Raw genomic sequence first — 20,416 nt, 5'->3', positions numbered from 1 at the left:
CGAAACCAGATCTCTGCACAGTGCGCATCAGGGATTTCAGGGAGTTTTAGAAATCCCTGAGTGCGCATATTGCCGCATACCAAGTTCCATATTGTCGCTTACCAACGCTGCGTTAACGCATTCCTGTCGCAAATCATCGAAACTATTACGATTAGGATTGAAATATTTAGCAATGTTTGCAATAACTCCTTAGGTTATGTTATGCTGGTTGCATAATGAATATCATGGTCTTTTCTGATATTTCTGCTCTTTTTTCAATCCTGCGTTATCTCGTTGATTGCTTCTCCTTCAGGACAGCTACGTTTTCAGAAATTAATCTTAATTGTATGTCTGAAAACTACCTTGTGTATAAAGAAGTAATTTTAATTGAACCTTTCGGATCAGACTACATCATATAAAGCAATGGTAAAGGATGATATATCGCTATGCTATGGTATAAGTACTTCAAATAATCTCAAGAATAACCAGACAATAGTCAGAAGCAGCCGAATGAAGCTATGCTAATTTCATTCTATCGACAAATTATTCAGTATTGGTCTTAGACTTCTCTAATACAATGTTATATGACGGTATCGCCAAATCCAGAATTATCCGCTCCTTTTGATGCAGCCGTCTGCTGAAATACATAATGTTATATAAATAGCACATATAGCCTCCTATGTTACTACTTGATCGTGCGCCAAACCTCTCTATCGCCATAATTCTTCTTGTCATGGATTTCCTCAAGGAGATCGTATCTTGATAGGTGAGCAACCACTCCTGCACCAATGCTGTCACCAAGCACGTTGATAGTAGTACGAAATCGGTCGCTATATGTACAGATGGAATCAGTAAATGTGGTAGCAAATATTCAGTTTTCATGTAGGATATTCCGGTCTCGATAAAATGAGACACTCCCATATGTAGCTATCTTATGATTTTCTGTAATACATACTTACAGCAACCAATCTATCGCCAGAATTAACTCGATTCCATCAGATGGCAGGCCGACCGCCGACATCACAATCAGGAGAGTCACCAAACCAGCTTGAGGCACACCTGCCGCACCGATGCTGGCTGCGGTAGCCGTGATGCTTCATCAAAAGATGGTTTTATTCCGGAATATTAGTACTTGAAACAAAACCTTACCTTACTACAACGATTTGACCAAAATTCAGAGTAATACCGGTCGATTGGGCAATGAAAATTGCCGCCACAGCCTCGTACAAAGCGGTTCCGTCCATATTGATTGTAGCGCCGACAGGGAGCACCAACCTGTCATCAGTGTGGGAGTTTTCAATGAATCCAAATTAGCGATCGACACAGTCATACCTAACTACTCTTTTATCGACTCCATTCTTCTCTTCGAGGCATTTTATCGTGATTGGAAGGGTTGCCGAACTTGACGCCGTAGCTAAGGCAGTAAGAAGAGCCTGCGTGTAGATAGTCACCATATTGGTCACAACTGTGGTCGATGCCTCTGCGAATATTGACACAGACCTGGGAGGCTCCGAAGATATATGTGATCGGATTCTTTCGCACTATGACAAAGTAGATGAGGGGCAGAAAGATCAATCCATGGATGAAGAGACCGACTATAACGGTAGCCATGTACAGCCCGAGCTGGCCCAAAACCTCCTCTGGGCGATCCATATCCATAATCCTACTGGCTATCAAAAACGCAATACCGACCGGTGAGTACCTGTGACATAGCAAAGAGTCATGCAGCGTATCGTACGATAACCATGCCTCTGTCGGCATCACGCATGAATTGCGAGGTTATTCATCAACAATGACGTCATAAAAACGAGAGTATAAACTTGGGATTTTCTCGCAGTAAAGGGTGATATTCAGTGTACACGTACCATATTATGATGTATACCATTCTCATGATGGCCTCGTTCGCGGCGACAAAGAATTTGACGAGAATCCTTCCTTCTTCTCCCATTCTGCCGATAATAACTCCGAACGTCAGGCAGAAAACGATCAAGCCCAGAACATTGACGCCTGATTTGGATTCGATGGCCTGGAAATCAAACATGAAAAGGTTTAATATGCGATTCGCAACGGTAACGTGAATTGATTGACGTGGCCACGAAGTTATAATTCACTACATTTATTGTGGAGACATGGCTAAAGCGTTGATAATATAAATTAAACAAATTCACAACCAAGCCTATCATATAAGTCAGGACTGCCACTAACCACTTTATAGTCCACTGTCACTTCCTCTTCCAGCCATCCAATTGTGGTGCGAGACGAAGCCGTCCCAGCGACTGCATAAGATGCTGTTGTATTTCTATAGTTTCAGTGATTGGAACTCGAACCGATTTGATCTGAGGTAATTGATATTGTCGTTCATAGTCTCAAGATGGGACGAGAAATCACATGTTACACTTGCCTTGTTGAAACAAGCCTCAACTATGTTTTCTGGGAAAGCGTTCCTGCAGATGATTACAAAAACAACAGTTTCGACGACTTTACGCAATGCCGAACGAAGGCTACCGACCTTAGGAGATCTAAAATTGAATCAACAGGTTCCACGTCCAGAGCGGTGGATTGCCGTACTGCGCCATCGGTACCGTAACGTCCTGCCGAAATACATGACGTGTTTATCCACGTAATCAGTGATGATCATGATCATGATCATATATGATAGGCAGATGATGGGCATTGGGGAATTTGGTACCGCGTAGCTGCGTTGATTAATGCTAGGCCCACGTCATTCAAATGTGGACTTCGTACGAAACTACGGGTAGAATTAGGCCAACCATTTTGCACTTTGTTCAACTGATCGTGCATCAAGTAAAGTAAGTTTCGACCAAACAGGGCCTATGGGGCGTATGACCGTGAAATTAAAACAATCTAATACAAAACGCTATTGTTCATAGATCCCAAATGATAAATATGCCTGTCCACTAAACCAGTGGTTCTCAACAACCGTTACGTGTCAACTCTCTCGCCGGTCAGCCAATATACTGCAATTTTATAGCTCAATTGCAAAATGCAAAAGTCAAAATTGGCCACTAGTCTATTAATTCAAGAACTGAAACATTAAATTTAAAATTGATTTGGAAGTCTGGAACTTATTTTTCTGCATCGTGTTGTAATATTATAGAATTTTTGGTATTAAGCGTACATCGCAATGCTTCAACTGCTGTACCAACCAATTTAAAAGTAGCCTACAACTTGTTTTAACATGTTTTAATATGTGAAAGCTTTCAACAGAACAATTTAGCAGCATTTGGCGGTATAATAAATCAAGTTACTGGTTTTTAAAATGACTTCCACCTTGCAGAAACCTCAATAGAATCACGTATAGCACATGTAATATCAAATAGCCAGCAGCAAATTTCTCATTAAATTGATGTTTCCAGAATTTGCTTTTGAGTTGCATGCATCTGTCGTAATTGCATTTTGGGTCAGTTCACATTTTGGGTCGGCGGGTCAGATTCAAATAACGCATTGAAACCGCGCGGGCCGCACATTACAGTATTTCTATTGTATCTGCAATGCCCCTCATCTCAATTAGAATTGGTAACGGTGCTAACGAGATTTATCAATAATATTATATTTCGGGCACTAAAAGGCCAAGTTATTTAATAATATTGACGAAAAAATTAATGCAAAAAGTCTGCAAATGCATATTTTAGTGTTTTATATTTTCTTAGTTTAATTACCATTGCGCGGGCCGCACAATTTTTCTGTGGCGCCCGCGTTTGTTTTAGTAATCACATCAGAATACAGTGTCAGAATCCATCGTACCTGGCAACAAGCTACCAACTCAAATTTTGTCCAATAAGCAATCTTATGGGGCAAAACTGTTATGCGAACCATACAAATTATGCGGCCCGGAAAAACTATTCGGTTCAGGTTCAAGGCACATTGGAATGAGAACTGATATCCGTGTACTACTGTACGGTGTATATGTAACTCAAAAAGCTCAGGTTCAGTATCGGAATTCAGTCAACAGGCTTCTATTTATAGTGAGAGGTGTCACGATTGGTTAAATATGCTCTGCTCAACCGACCATCATTTGAGCCAAAAGCGATGTTACATCGAAATCCCAAAGCCTTCTGAACCAAACATTGATCAAGTTCATTTCCAGCATTAAAGGTAACAGCACAGCAACTTATCTTGTCGACAATGAGCAATACCTGGCTGAATTGATACGACGAGAATGATACCCAGCACGACAGCAATGAAAGTGGTTCCCATGTAGTAGGCTACTGTTCGTAGTCCGAGGCGGCCTGACGCTTCTTTATCCAGGCAAGCGACACCTTCAAAAATTTGCACCGCATAAGTGTACGCACATTCGGAACAGTAAGATGTTTTTCAATCATTAGGCAGGGCATACTGGGAACTTATGTCGGTTTGAGAGATTAATCAATTATATTTCAATTGGTTTTTGAAAACAAAGCTCATATATGCCTTGTCTATACCTCTTAATCATGTTCTGTATCAATTCTAGGACGCGTCATACCGTGAAGGAAAATACACTTTTTTTTTGCTATATGAGACTTTCGAATCGTGATTTATATTTGGTACGCCACAGTTACATCCATAACGTCCCTTTATTACTGAAAATTGTTTCGACCTCCGAATTACCGATAATCAAAACATTAATCTGAAAAGATTGACATTGAACTAAATTTCATGCCTACATGTGAAAATGAAAAGCACGCGATCGGTTGTTTTGGCGTGCTACATCACTAACACAGACCTGCATGAACATTTTCCGTATGTGGAATGTGGTTGTATAGTTGGCGTAACTTATTATTCGTTACCATGGTAGAAAAAGCAAGTTATGCACACGGCGCGCTGTCCCACGATTAATACATGCTTGCCTTACAGGCAGGGTTGGGATCATTGAAATATGGAAAATTGAATTGAAATACACACCAGTAATCAAGCTGCACACGATCAGGGGAACGATAATCATCTTCAGCATTCTGAGAAAAATTTCGCCTGGAAACGCGAAATATTTGATATCCAGTTTTGACAGATTCGCTTCTCTCATAGCGATCCCCATTACAATCCCGATCACAACGCCGGCAACAGTCGCGATCAGCAGGGCATTGTCTTTCGTCCATTTCTTACAGCAGGACTTGGAACATTTCGGTCGTGAACACCGCATCTCGCTGGATGTTCGTATAACGCAGTATATGTCCTTATTCTATTACGCTGTAAACTAAGAAGACGTTATGAGCCGCGCTTGCTCCGTAATCTGACTTGTTAGGAGCTAATGCGCCGTTAAACAACTGTTCGTGTGTGATACAGCCTGCTCATTCATTTTTCTATGTAGGTTTGCTTCACGAGAGGTGCTTTACGGCGAATGATGAATCGCACTCACCGGTCACGCCCAAGATATTGCTAGTCGGAGCCTGGCGAACATGTACTTGTACGAACACTGTAACCATAGTGTCCTATATGGTGTCGACACAAGCAAATCGCACGGTTCAATGAAATTGTATCACGTCACAGTTTCCATTTGGCTACAGGCAATTTGACGGTGATTTTTGACCGACTTGCCGAGCATCAAATTTGATAAAACGGGTATCAATCGAAAGCTGCCGCCGTACTGATTACGAAAATATAAATTTTATTCCGCTCGCGGCCCTGGAACCCCCACAATCAGCCTCTAATTTTTCATTGTTATGGAGATTGGCATTGGGACGCCATGAGCTATACACTTTCGCACGGTACGTAACTCGAAAGAAATATGTCATTTCATCTGTAACGAGTCCGGCTATGCTATCAATTAGCGAGTCCGCGATCTCCCTGAATACATATTCACATACATATGAACTCTTATTATAACGAATCAGGTGATTTTAATCACACCATTTCGCATGCGACTGATTGAATAACAACGTATGGGGAAGATCGCTTGCCGCTGTCCAGTGTCCTGTCGATTCTCGCTAATGGAAGGCACTGATACGATTGCTGAATTGCAAATGAGCCTAAATATCAGAGATACGATCGGCATTTCATACAGACGTTTAATAAAGGAGGCCAATAATGATTTTTTTACAAGTGAGTCTATACCCGGCCAGACACCCGTGAATTACCCACCGGTTCGAAACCTCTGCATTAGAATATACCTTATAATATAAATTTACATCACTACAATGATTTTGGTACAGCGGATCAAATATTAATTTTTCCCGCCAATCTGTGGGCCACACATTAGATTCATTAGCCAGGATCAGGGTGTCTATTCTTTTATCAGAGATAACCAAATTTCATGAAGTTTAATGCGTGTTGGAGGCCGGCATATCGTAACGTCGCACCAAGACAAGCTACATATTTTTGAATTACAATGATGGTTATGTCAAATAGATATTGCGTGATGATCAACCTACCAAAGCGCAGAAAATTGTTTCCAAGCTCAACAAATTGATATAAATATTCAAGTAACTTTTAAATTCTCAGAATCTACGATTTTAAACTCCCTTGGTATAGTTTACGGAGTGAGCGTATGTTAAGCGAAATGCCAGTTGTAAGACCACAGCGGTCGAATATCGTTCGTTTTTATGATATTTAGATTTGAATTGATTTGAATATTCATTGTTAATATTATTTTCGTTCATATGCGCGTAGCTCTACTTTGTTGTCTTCAAATAGATGTCGACCGGGGTGGGTGTGTGATAAATCGCAATTTGAGATATGAACATATACAGTGAGCGATTTTCTGAGGTATGCAATCAATTTGACAAATCGAAAGTGGGATCATAGTCATGATTCTGGCAAAACTGCCAAAGTATGGAAAAAGTATGGAAGTATGGAAAGAACATTTCATACCATACTTGGGAAATTTCCATACCATACCATACTTACACTCTTCCATATTCCATACTGAAATTTCGTTCCATACCATACCATATTTCATAACATACCATGTCCTGCTCAGGGGTTCCCTGAAGGTTAAGACACACACACTCAACCTCTACATATAGATAATTTGTGTGTGTCGCCCGTCTTGGCCATCACTGGTTGCAGGCAATTAGGCCCGATCAGTATAGTCTAATTGTGATTTGGTGGTGGTTAGGATTGCATTTAAAACAAACGGTGTTTTAAAACACTTTGTTTAAATAAAAGATGTTTTGAACAGTGTTTTAATCAAATGTCTTTTTTTTATTGTGTTTTCTTCAAACGTTGTCTAACTATGCCGTAATTGTGTAAATACGTCCGAAAAACCATGTTGTATGAGCCTACGGACGATTTGTACCCATAATAGTTGATGTATACGATGTGGGGTGACTGGAACCCTCGAAATCGTCGTCGGTTCAACAGTTTTAGCATGTATATATATAGATCATTGGAACGAAATGGCTGTTCTGATGATGAGTACCGCCGACCGTAAAAATGCTGCATAACGATGTAGTCCTGGTTAAATATACTTTTGGTCTGTTTGTGACAGTGGTCGGAAGCTCTTATCGTCGAAAGAGCCATATTTATACTGTATTTTCAATTGAATTGTCAATGTCAATATATTGTGACGTTACAATTAAATAGTCGTGACGTCATGGCTACAAAAACTTAGGCTTTGTTTTAAACGTGTTTGTTTTAAATTGATTTTTGTTGTAAATGCAACCCTAGTGGTGGTACGCCGTGTGCAGTGGCGTATGCGGGGCAGGTCGGGGTACCAAATTAAAACCGCGTACTCCTGAAATGCAAATTCTATCTCCAGCATTTATAATCTCATTTGCGATTAGGAAATTGGTATCACGATGTTGCGTGTCGACCGAACAATACGCTGTCACTTTCCACGGGTAAGCCTCGCATTTCGGAACTGTTATCTGAAATAGAAAATGGCAGTCACGCGGATTTGCAATATATATTCTCTATATTTTTTCGCGTTGTGTGAAAATCATATTTCAATGGTTTTGTTCTTTTAACACTCTGTTGATGCTCAGCTCATTTTGTACACCCGTGATCTATAATAAATACTAGAATAGCAATGTATTAGAAGTGCATGTGTGTATAGAACAGGGTTGGGCAATCTTTTTGCTTCACGGCCGCATTTCGATTACTTATGTAGCCTGTACGGCCGCATTCCAGCGCATAAGCCGCAATGAACTAACTGGGCGCCAAATACCAATGTTAAACTGTCTAGGACCATTTACGGTGAACTCCGGACTAATCTACTTTCTCATATCGGCTTACCATACACACCGAAACCGCGAGTGACCATGTTTTGAACAATTACTGGGATACGTTATGGTCGCGCGCAACGCGAAAAGTTTTTCAGATTCACAAATGAATTTCGTCATTATTGTTAGTATCATCATCATCATCATCATTGGTTTATTAGCAATTTTATCAGTTCAATACACCACAAAAAATGCGATACAATGAAAAGACAGGAAGATGTCGAAGCGACAAGGAGTAGTCTATGGAATCTGACACCCACCTTGGCCTAGGCGATGTAAAGAGGAGGCATGCACACTGAATGAAAGTAAAGAATATAGTGTAGAAAAGAAAGCGACAAGAAATAGTAGTAGGTTAACATATTACCATCAAATATTTATCCTTTATCAGCCTATGTGATTAAATTCACTGGCGGAGTTGATGAAGGTATAGTGTCTTCGGAGTTCGGAAATTGAGGGCAAATTACACATGATGATGCATCTTCGGGTTGACCGATCGTTTTTAGTCGCTTTGTTGCATGCTGTTATTTCTTGACCTCCCATCAGGATTGTCGGTAGGCTATAGTGGAAATATATTGGAATCGCCTAAACGTACCAGAAACGAATTTCTTTCGTGAGAAGCACACGATTCCAAATTGGTATTTCTATATGGAGCGCATCATATCCCCGTGCTGTTCGCATCTGTACTGTGGGGCTCAGATTGCTAAGGGCGCTACTATATTAAAATCGAAAAATTAAGGACGGCATTTAATCGCGCGTAGCGCGAAGGGAATTTCAAGATGAATTAAAATCTCAAAAATTCGGGAGTCAATTTGTAAATTCAATTTACCTGTCGACGGCCGCCAACACATAGGCCTACTAATTAAATTACGTGTCACGGCTGCACAAATCTCCTTTTACGGCCGTAGGTCGCCCACTCCTGGTGTAGAGACCTACAGTGGTTGATTTTTGGTTTTATGTCTAAGCAAAAATTTGGGGTTCCTGAAGGCTTGAAGATTAACGTAATTGTTCCCTGGTTTAATAAAGGTTAAGAACCACTGAGCTAGACAGTTTCGGAACGTCCAGAATAGAAACAAATTTTCGGCGACAATGCCTCTTTCGCTCATTGGCTGCGCCGCTTTATTCCCGTCGCTAGTAGTAACGATTTGAGACTATATACTCTATGACCCCTGGCTTGCCTGTCGGATAAAGAAAGAAGAACTAGTGATAGGCAGAGAGCTACACATACAGTTTTATTTCAAATTGCACCAAACGTAACCACGTCCAATTATATAAATATTTACCGGAATATATGTATATATCGATAATGTTTATTGCACCTACAGGAGCTACATGGTTCATGACTTTAGCACAGTCAGCGATTTACCCAAGCTTAGCAAGACGGCATAGGGATGAGTAGAGGCATAGGTATGTGGATAATACCGGACAGCATTGGTTCTCAACCGGGGTCCGCGAAGCATTTTCACGGGGCTCGCGAAATGGTTGATAACTTCTTTTTTTTATTAAGGAAATCACTGGTCAGTTTTGCTTCATTACCGCTAAAACTGCACGACTCACATCTACAGAATGGCCGTCTGAGATGAAATAGGCCTATTCTACTGCGCAAACTCATTTTAATTGCCTAATTGTCTACTGCTACAAACAGATTTCCGAAAAAAGTTGTTGGAGTATAGTAAGATCAATCAGGATGAATTTAAAATGTTTACAAAAATCCATTTTCTGCGGTGATATAACCACTATTCCAGAATAATTTCATGATGAGCTGCTGGATAGAAATGACTATGCTGGACGTTATATGTTCGTTAAAAAATCTGCTTCTCAATCTTGGTTCAGTATATGTTGCGATCCTACCGAAAGGTGTCGTCGGAAGCGTTACCCTTTTATATTATATTCGCCTCCACCTACTTTTGTGGAAATGGATTTTCGGCAATCGTACATATCCAATCGAAGGTGCAAATTTTGAAGACGCGATCACGTATATCAAGAAATGCAGATGCATAATTCGTTTTGAAATAATAGACGTCTACACAATTTCTACATAAATAGTATTGATATTATTTTCAAGAATAGTCATTTTTTGCTGTTTATCACTTGACTACAGTTAATATTTGCACAAGACAGACGACGGATGCACGATAATGGAGCTAAATTTTAACTAAAACTCAGTGTTTAGGGGAGTCCGTGACGGACAAAAGGGGTCCGCGAAGACAGAAAGATTGAGAACCACTATGCTGTACTGTATCCGATACAATACCTCCATTGTTCTACAGAAAAACGATGATTTGCATCCCATCATGCGGCAGAATTGTAATGTTGGTTAAAACTTCTACTTCTTCGGATGTAGGTGGCACGAACCCAGCGCCCTGTACTGCGCGCATGTTGCCACTTTCCAGGTCTAGACCAAGATTGTTTTTCACAACTATCTAATAACAGAGTAATATTCAAAGCCGGACTAGTCAGCTAGTCAGCCCTCGACATTTACCGGACCACGACCTGACATATTCATCTCGCCTTCCGTCACAAGCCACCTGATTTTGTCGCTTATCATTTTATATTATCCTCTTTTACTTTCATTCAGTGTGCATGCCTCCTATATTTACATCGCCTAAACCCAGGTGGTTGTCTGATCTCAAGACTACGCCAAGTCGTTTCGGCACCTTCCTATCTTTCATTGTATCGCAGTCTTGTGATGTTTGAAATAATGATATTTTATGAATAAACTTGAACTTGAACAATTCTAATTCTACTCGTTGTTTGAGTGGGATTCCACGTCACTACTTCTATACTTGAGTAGCTTTGTTGATTACTTTTGCCACCTTTAGTACTACCTTCCTATCGCAAATCGTCGGAACCTTTATGATAACGCTTGAAATATGTATCAAGGTTTCCAATATTTCGTCGAAGTCCTTTTCTGAACCTGGGTGTATAATGCATATCTAGACGTTTCGGCTCTACTTTTTATCGTGCGTTCTCGCGGTGCTCACTTCACGTTCAGCACAACAGCATATGTAGCAAGTAATCTTCCCTGCATGTGTGTCAACTACCTTGTGTTTAAAGAAGTCCTTTTAATTGAAACTTCCAGATCAAAAGGAGTACATCGTATAACGCGATTGTAAAAGACGATGTAGGGCTATGCTATATGTGTAAGTAATACTGCAATTTCAAGAACAAGCAGGCAAAAGTCACAAGCCACCGAATAAAGCTAAGCAAATTTCATTCTATCGATACATTATTCAGTATATGTGTTAGACTTTTCTAATATCATGCTATATGACGGTATCATCAAATCCAGCATTATCTGCTCCTTGCTTTGATGTGATAGTCGGCTGAAATACATAGTTTTATATATTGTAAATAGCCCGTACCTTCCGGTATTGATAATAATTGATCATGCTCCAAACCTCTATATCGCCAAAGTCTCTACCACCATGATTAGTCTTGTCATTGCTGTCCTCAAGAAGATCGTATCTTGATAAGTGAGCAACCACTCCTGCACCAATGCTGTCACCCAGTACGTTGATGGTAGTGCGAAATCGGTCACTATGTATATAGATGAAAATCAGTAAATGCGATAGCAAATAACCAGTTTTTACAAGATATTCCCATATCGATAAAAGCAAAGCCTGCCCGGTGTAACTGTCTTATCATTATCTGTAATGCATACTCACAGCAACCAATCAATCGCTAGAATTAACTCGATTCCATCAGATGGCAGGCCGACCGCGGACATCACAATAAGGAGAGTGACCAAACCAGCTTGAGGCACCCCGGCCGCGCCGATGCTAGCTGCGGTAGCCGTGATGCTTAATAAAAACAGTAATTTTATTCCCGAACATCGGTGGTCTAAACAAAATCTTACCTTACTACCACAATTTGACCGAAATTAAGAGTAATACCGGTCGACTGAGCGATGAAAATCGCCGCCACAGCCTCGTACAATGCGGTTCCGTCCATATTGATTGTAGCACCCACAGGGAGCACTAATCTGTCATAAGTGTGGGTGTCTTCAAGCAATTCATATTAGCAGTTGTGGATCTCTGTTTTACTCGTACCTCACCACTCTTTTATCGACTCCATTCTTCTCTTCGAGGCATTTTATTGTAACGGGAAGGGTTGCGGAGCTAGACGCCGTTGCTAATGCAGTGAGAAGAGCCTGCGTGGAAATAATTACATATCGGTCACAATTTGGTTTCATACATCTGAGAATCTTGACGCAAACCTGAGAGGCTCCGAAGATATATCTGATAGGATTCTTTCGCACTATGACAAAATAGATGATGGGCAGGAAGATAAATCCATGAATAAAGAGGCCGGCTATAACGGTGGCCATGTACAGTCCGAGCTGTCCCAAAACCTCTTCTGGGCGATCCATGTCCATAATCTTGCTGGCTATCAAAAACGCAATACCGACCGGAGAGTACCTGTGACATACGGCAGTGTAATACGACGTGGTGGGTGATCAGTAGGGCGGTGTTTTTTTTACCTAAAAAACGGAAAATTTTGACCTAAAAAATTTAAATTTTGACTTTTTTCGACCTAAACAAGCTGAATTTTGACCAAATTTTGACTTAACGTATGCAAATTAGGTGTTTTCCCACATAATGTTAAAATTGTACCACTTACCTTCATTTCTGGATGGAACTGACTATCCTAACGAAGTAGTTTGACATGAAAAAACTTTTTGGCTTAGAAACAGGCAACATTTTACACGGAAGAACCAATATTTTAACGAAATCTGGCCCTATGAAGAATTCCAGTGTTTACAATATGTATTATGGTGAAAAAAAATTTAAAAAATTTGTAGTACAACGAGAGATACTTTCCTACATTCTTTGGTAGAAAGTGCATGTCCTACTAAGAAGCTTGCCAAGGACGTTCAACAGCAGCAGTTGTTGGCTGACAACACTCAAGTTGTGCGTACACTGCTGCTGACACACCGTGTTGCTTCATTCTGACAATGTTGTCTACATCACAATTTTCCATCAAGCGCTTCTTAATATAAAAATGATGCAATGCGCAAGAAGTCTTCCTTCAGTTAGGATATTGCGGTACGTTGACCATAACACCATGTTTACCTACTTGTTTGACAATTAGCCATGTACAACGGTAGGCCTATAAAACAGGCTACAAGCTGTAAAATATCAAATCATAAGTTCACCGACAGTGCAAAATCTACGATACGAACGAAATGCAGACGTCAAAAAAATTTCGACTTTATGAAAAATTTTGACAAATTTTGACCTAACACTACAATTTTGACAAAATTTTGACAAATTTTGACATGTCAAAAAAAAACCGCCCTAGTGATCAGATCACTGATCAACAGGCCTGTTTATTTTTGGATATTGGGTTTTATTTTTGGAGATTCTCCAAAAATAAGATTTGAAAACATCCAAAAATAAGATTTTTTTGGATGACGTTTTTTCAAGTTTTTCAGTGAAATAAACAAGTCAGGGCGATGTAAACGACCAGGAAACTCATAAAAACACACAAAAACTGTATCTGTGTGAGGGAGGGGGTCACCGAAACGCTAAAACTACTTCCACTCAATCCACTCCACGTTTCTGCTGGCCTTGCCCTCCCCCTCCGTCTTTGTACTCCTATAAGTTTCACAGTGCGACACGCAGAGAAGACGGGAAGGCAGCTTGAGGGAGGCAGAGGGAATGGCGAAATCATATACCGCCACCTCGATCACGGGACTGATCTGCTGATGCTTCAGACGGCAAGATAACTTGATCCAGTAGATGGAAAGTGCACGCCCCAAGTTTGTTGACGCTCGTTTATTGTCAATGTAGAGGGTGGCCTCTTGGTTGACTGGAAATCGTACCAAACTCCTTGATGTTATGGACGAGAACAGTCCGGCGTGTGCACCTTCGCTGCAGTGGTGGATCCAGCTGATCGTTCTCGATCGCATAGTCACGGTCTCACAGAGCTGAGCACAACCTTTACGAAGCTTCATGGTCTTAACGTTCTGATCATGGAGCAGCAGGAGCTCATGCGCCTGGTCGAACGCCTTAGAGCTCTGTGTCCAGGCGACGACTGGGACAACGAGGACCGCCACAAGGAAGGCTTTCTAGTCAGAGGGTGTTGGGCTGTCAAGTTCAATGAGGCACGAAACTTCGTGGAGGATCATAGGTTTCAAGCGCATTACTGACGAGCGCTGGTCAGGAGCAAAGGCTTGGAAGATTGGAGAGTTTTAAGAGTTAGACATTCCTCCATTTTTGGACCCTTAACCTCGATGCTTCCCACAATTGCGACGTTCGAGACCGATATCTCGAAAATCATGTGGGAGAAGCCGAGTAGGGTCTCGGCGGGGCGTCTCGCACTGATTAATATTCTTTGGAAGGCATTCTTCAGGCCAAAGACTAAATTTGTGAAGAATTTATTGGAAAGTTAGATCAAGATCACTGATGATATCTATGTGTTGGAGGACTTGAATAAATGATAATAACATACTTTTGGTGGAGTTTTTCAGTAGTAATAGGGCTCAAAACACCTTCATTTCTTATTTTTGGAGATTCTCCAAAAATAAAATTTGAAAATATTCAAAACTAAGCTATTTTTGTTATTTTTGGAGAACTCCAAAAATAAACAGGCCTGCTGATCAATGATCATGTTGCCCTACAACTACAATTGTGTGGGCGCAGCGACATCTAACGTCTCACTGCGTTTGGGTTACCTCATACTCTCCATTTGGCCGAATGCAATTTCGGCATTCTTTTTAAGCTGACTTGCTGAGCGCGATTTTTGATAAAACGGGTATCAATCAAATGTCGCCGCGTCACTGATTTCGAAAGTAAAAAATTATTCTGTCCGTGGCCCTGGAACCCCCTGGAATCCGCCTCAAATTGTGTATTGTGACGAATTTTGAATTGTGACTCAATAATGCCGTATGAAATACCGATGACGCATCTCAGGAGCAAGTGAGCAGCGGCGCAAACCACAAGCGCGTTGCCCATATGTTGTGACGCCGATTGAGCACTCTCATTCTTACTCTCACCGTGACCCTGCTCACTTGCTCCTGGGCTGCGGCATCGTTATTCCTGACGGCATTATTGCGTCAAAATGTAATGTGTTTTTTGATGGAGGAGGGATAGCGTAGTGGTAGCGTCGGCGCCATCCAAGCAGGCAGCGCGGGTTCGCTTCCCGTCGTCGGAGGTTATTCTGGGCTCCTCGTCCCCCGCATCGTTGTTCTTACGGCGACAATAAAGTCCAGAAAAAAAGACCCGATTAAGAAAGAAAAAGAGCAAGAAATAGAAAAAGGACCGACGAAGAATATAATAATAATATAATATCGATGAAGACTGTGATATCGGGCATATCGGGTCGAGGTGGATGCCAGTTCAAGAGACCCCAACTGGTTGACCAACCAGTTCGGTATCCCCCCTATCTGTTAATTACATTGCAATGTTTGTCTTGTATATCGCATTGTACATTATGTGTATGTCTTGGGCAGATGGAAATTTAATCCGTCCATTAAATGATTGCAGGGCCATGAGCAGTTTGAATTTATCTTCTCGTAATCAGTACAGCGGCAGCTTGCGATTGACACTTGTGACATCAGTCTGAATATTGCCTTTGGTCAAATGAAAAAAATGACGTAACCCAAACGCAGTGAGCCGTTAGATATGGTTTAATGGTGAAGTACCAAATGCTATAATAATCCCATAAAATTAATATCCTCGGTGGCTTTGACAACAATGTCGACAAGGACTTGCAAGGGAATATAAGCTTACGCCTTAACGGTCTTGGCCAGACCGGGCAATGTATCCGGCGTCTGACAATTGCTATACGTTGATACTGAGCAGAGTGTAAAACGGGTTTCTATACTTGCTACCGATATTACCCCATAAATACGGTAGCCAATACCCCAATCGCACGGATTTGGTTTTTATGATACAATAAACATATCGAGTCAAGATGCGCCCGCTAGATTTTTTACATTGCACATGCACATTGCACAACCATGTATTCTTTATATCAATTTCAGTGATTGGTTCAATAAAGCAGCATCCTTCGGTGACTACCTACATGTAGTGTATCTTGTTCTTGGTGTTGTGTGATTGCGCGTCAAACTTTTGTAACAAAGCAAGTTAAGTTTTTAGGATTTACAAAGAACATGCTCGTTTATAGTGTTGATTTTTTATGCTGCCAGAGCCATGCATATAGAGTGGTCCGAACTTGAAATGCATAGAATTTTAACCAAGGATGTTATAATGACGTGAACAAATATACAGTATATGAATATTGAATAATGTTCACAGTGCAGAACCTACAGAGGTTCGTTTGTGAACGTGAACCTCTAAATTTGTGAGGTTCACACCATCCCTATTATAGGTCCATTTGCAATTAAGCAATTGACATCATGCTGTTGCGCACGAACCGAACAATACGATGACACCTTCCATTGTGAAACCTCACATTTCTAAATTAGTTTCTGAAATGTGACAGCAGAAATCACGCTTATTTGCAATTGATATATATCCATTATAATGTTTTCGTTTTGTGTGAAAATCATGTTTTAATGGTTTTGTTCTGTTAACACTCTGCTATGGTGCACAGTTCTTGTTGTGCACTAGTAATGTGTGTCGTGGTACATTTTTGTTTTTATGACACAGTGAGAATTTGGGGTTCTCGAAGGCTTGCAGATTACGGTAAGTGTTCCAGAGTTTAGTAAAAGTTAGGAACCACTGAACTAGAGCCTTACGAGCTGTAGCGCGTGACATTCACGTACCATATTATGACGTATACCATTTTCATGACGGCCTCGTTTGCGGCCACAAAGAATTTGACGAGAATCCTTCCGTCTTCTCCCATTCTGCCGATAATCACCCCGAACGTCAGACAGAAAACGATCAAGCCCAAAACATTGACTCCGGATTTGGATTCAATGGCCTGGGAATGAAATATATATGGGTGTTATAAAAGTGATTCGCATCGGTAACGTGTACTGATTGAAATGACCTCGGCGTGATATCTTACTGACCGACTGCGCGTCTTTTGTGACGGCAAGGCTAAAGCGTTGTGAATGTAAACTGATTAACATTTGAAATGGCGCCCACAGATATTGCTTCCATGCTTAGGTTTGTTTAAATCAGAATAGGTGAGATGAAAACATGCGGATATATTTCATACTTGAAAGTGGATAAACCAAAATTGTGGATTTCGCCGATTTCCACGATAGCTTTGGATGTAAATCGGGAAAACGTCACTTTCTGGCATAAAATTGTGCTTTCAAACCCATTTCGATAGGTGAAAACGAATCGAATATACCAATACTTATGGACGCAGTATCGTGGAACCTTTGCTAAATCGTATAATTAATTTATGTTTCGATGTGGCAATAGCGCGTCTGCCTGTATTGTCATGTGGGCAAATTCACAAGCAAGCCTATCATGAAAGTCAGGAATGCCTCTTACTAGCTTGTAGTCCACTGTGACTTCCTCTTCCAGCCATCCAATAGTGGTAAGAGGTGAAGCTGTTCCATTATCCGATTCGGTCGAGTTGATCGCATAATACTTTGTTGCGTTTCTAGTTTCAGTGATTGGAACTCGAACCGATTTAATCTGTCGTTATTGTTATGCACATTACTGTAATAAGACTGGAGATCACATATAAAATTTACCTTATTGAAGCAAGCTTCAACTATGTTTTCTGGGAATGCGTTCCTGCGAACCATTTCAAGATGATCAATGTCGATGTTTTTACGCAATGCTACGTACGAATGCTACCGACCTTATAAGATCTAGGATTGCATCAACAGGTTCCACGTCCAGAGAGGAAGATTGCCGTACTGCGCCATCGGTTCCGAAGCGTCCTGTACAAATATGTGATAGTTGTGGATGGGCAATTGGCAACTCTTTACATTACGATGAACAATGTTATGTCCATGTCATCTCCTAAATGAACTTATTGCGAATAAGGCGAGGGGGAGTCCGGCCAACCATGATTCGCTGTGGTCAACTGTCCTTGCATCAAATCAATGAAGTTCCGATCAAAACTCTCCTTGGTGGGATGTGGCCGTGATATCAAAGCAATCTAATTAATACACTGTTAAATACACTGTTGCGACATCGAGCTTCTCCACAGTCGCAAATTTCATCCTAATCTCATATGACAAATAAACATGTCCTGTGAACCAAAACATGTGTATATGCATATGTACATGAGTATATATGCAACCTCCTTCATAAGGGTGCCATATTTAAATAACGTGAAAAGGTGAGTCACACGTAATAGGCTTTGCAGTAGTTTCCAGGCCCATCTCCTCACTAATTGGTATCATCGGCTGTCGGTGAATGTTCCATAATTTATATCTATATTAAAGATATTCAAGCGTTAGTCAGCGAATGCATATTTTCGTGTTTTGACTGTCAGAAAATATTCTTCACTTCCCCCGCCTTCCTTCCAGTACAGTGGTTCATCAGATTGAAATATGCCATCTCATATCTTCGTGACATGTAGATTGTAGATTCGAGTAAAGCTGCTTTAGTGGCTTATAACTGTATTCAATCTGCCAATCATTGTATCTTGTCAAATCTATTATTTACGAATAAAGATGTTGTTGGACCAGAACCCCAATGAAGCACAAAGATATAGCTTGTGAGGTAACATTTTGACACCATTTGACCAGTCCGTCCGCAAGCAATCAAGCTGTTTGAATCCGGCCACTGACCAAAATTGATTTTTGAGATCCCTGGTGTACGACGTGCATATCAAAAAAAGTTCAAGTTCAGTATTGAAATCCGGCCAACAGTATTTTATTTATAGGAAGAGGTGTCACGATCTGTCTACCATGCTCAACCGACCATTATTTTCAGAATTGAGCAAACAGCGATGTTTCATCGAAACTCGCGAATCATTTGCGAGCAAATAATGTTCGCATTCATGTCACGCGCAAAAGGCAACAGTAGCACCTAAACTTGTCGACAATGAGCAATACCTGGCTGAATTGATACGACGAGAACGATCCCCAGCACGACAGCAATGAAAGTGGTTCCCATGTAGTACGCTATTGTTCGTAGCCCAAGCCGACCTGACGCTTCTTTATCGAGGCAAGCGACACCTTCGAAAATTTGCCCAGGATTAGTATGCACACATGAAGTACGCAAAGATATGTCATTTCAATCACTGAGAAACACACACTGAAAACTTATATCGGTTCCGTGACACTATCCACTTACATTTATACTTGGTCGTGAAAACAAGAGACCCTTGAAGGTACAAAACTTCTGTATACAATTGAATAATATATCCATATTGAAATCAACCCGAATATTCTCGGCTGCAAAGTTCTTTGTGAATTCTCTACTATAGTTGCTAACGATTACCCGCGATGAGTGTCTGACGAAAATATTCGGGTTTATTTCACTATGAATATATATTATTAAATTGTCTTGAAAGCAGTGGTCGAACAGGCTTATACAGTCTATTTACTGGATACTATAACGATTACATCCATGACGTCACGAAATTCCTCAAAATTGTTTCCGCCTCCGAATTCTCGCTACGATAATTAAGATATTGAACTAAAAAGAATCATATTTAAACAAAGCCCAATTAATTTCAAAGTCGCACATGTGGGAATGAAAATCACCCGGCCTATACCACATAACCAGTTTCCGCATGTGGCTTGCTAGCATAACTTACATAAACCCGTTATCCCACGATTTAGTACTGGCCTGCCGACTCTATGGACGCACCATCCATGGTTATGATTTTCTTGTGATTTGGAAAATTGAATTGTAATACATACCAGTAATCAAACTGCACACGATCAGTGGAACGATAATCATCTTCAGCATTCTGAGTAAAAGATCGCCGGGAAACGCGAAATATTTGATATCCAGCTTTGACAAATTCGCTTCTCTCATAGCGATCCCCATTACAATACCGATCACAACGCCGGCAACAGTTGCCAGCAGCAGTGCATTGTCTTTAGCCCATTTCTTACAGCAAGACTTAGAACATTCTGGTCGTGAACACCCCATCTTGCTGTGTATTCAAAAAGCAGTACTTCCTATTCTACTGCGCTGTAAACTAAGCATACGTTATTAGCAGCGCGTGTCTTGTTATCTGACTTGTTTCCAACTCAGGCGCCTTTCACGCAGGTTTGTGTACGTCGTAACCTGCTCGTGCTCACTCACTTTTCCGTTGATTCGTGAGAGGTGCTTCACGACGAGTGATGAATCACTTTGGTCGTGCGCAAAATTTTTCTATCCAGACCCTAATAGAAAACATGTACCCGCTCAAATGAGAAAAAAGTCGGTGTTTAGTCAGCATGT

The 20,416-nt window shown here is 40.9% G+C and overlaps 2 protein-coding genes across 2 annotated transcripts; both read right to left on the bottom strand.

Moving 5' to 3' along the window:
• Window positions 1–490: 490 nt before the first annotated feature.
• On the bottom strand, window positions 491–5,202 carry LOC145450076 (excitatory amino acid transporter 1-like). Its single transcript, XM_080328555.1, has 12 exons — window positions 4,882–5,202; window positions 4,137–4,259; window positions 2,489–2,570; window positions 2,381–2,423; window positions 2,205–2,315; window positions 1,845–2,005; window positions 1,480–1,681; window positions 1,312–1,412; window positions 1,129–1,254; window positions 939–1,073; window positions 686–809; window positions 491–616 (listed from the first exon to the last, which is right to left on the bottom strand). Exons 1-12 carry the CDS (start codon window positions 5,114–5,116, stop codon window positions 560–562), a joined length of 1,500 nt encoding a protein of 499 aa, XP_080184681.1. The 5' UTR covers window positions 5,117–5,202; the 3' UTR covers window positions 491–559.
• A 5,975-nt stretch (window positions 5,203–11,177) lies between these two features.
• Window positions 11,178–20,247, bottom strand: LOC145450523 (excitatory amino acid transporter 3-like). Its single transcript, XM_080329044.1, has 12 exons — window positions 19,888–20,247; window positions 19,075–19,197; window positions 17,868–17,949; window positions 17,758–17,800; window positions 17,552–17,698; window positions 16,867–17,027; window positions 12,352–12,553; window positions 12,185–12,285; window positions 11,992–12,117; window positions 11,801–11,935; window positions 11,534–11,672; window positions 11,178–11,458 (listed from the first exon to the last, which is right to left on the bottom strand). Exons 1-12 carry the CDS (start codon window positions 20,120–20,122, stop codon window positions 11,399–11,401), a joined length of 1,554 nt encoding a protein of 517 aa, XP_080185170.1. The 5' UTR covers window positions 20,123–20,247; the 3' UTR covers window positions 11,178–11,398.
• Window positions 20,248–20,416: the final 169 nt, after the last annotated feature.

The sequence above is a fragment of the Botryllus schlosseri genome, chromosome 11 (genome assembly GCF_051294905.1).
Source record: "Botryllus schlosseri isolate E-star chromosome 11, Bs_hap1, whole genome shotgun sequence".
NCBI lineage: Eukaryota > Metazoa > Chordata > Ascidiacea > Stolidobranchia > Styelidae > Botryllus > Botryllus schlosseri.
Note: the sequence above shows the minus strand (reverse complement) of the source record. Positions and strands in the feature narration are given on the sequence as shown.

Coding starts and splice junctions, on each gene's coding strand:
- LOC145450076 (XM_080328555.1), bottom strand. CDS start 5,116: ATGCGGTGTTCACGACCGAAATGTTCCAAGTCCTGCTGTAAGAAATGG. Junction 2,006..2,204: donor TGGATGGCTGGAAGAGGAAG/TGACAGTGGACT, acceptor TTTGATTTCCAG/GCCATCGAATCCAAATCAGG. Junction 1,074..1,128: donor GGTCAAATCGTTGTAGTAAG/GTAAGGTTTTGT, acceptor CTTTTGATGAAG/CATCACGGCTACCGCAGCCA.
- LOC145450523 (XM_080329044.1), bottom strand. CDS start 20,122: ATGGGGTGTTCACGACCAGAATGTTCTAAGTCTTGCTGTAAGAAATGG. Junction 17,699..17,757: donor TTGAAGCTTGCTTCAATAAG/GTAAATTTTATA, acceptor CAATAACGACAG/ATTAAATCGGTTCGAGTTCC. Junction 17,028..17,551: donor TCACAGTGGACTACAAGCTA/GTAAGAGGCATT, acceptor TTTCATTCCCAG/GCCATTGAATCCAAATCCGG.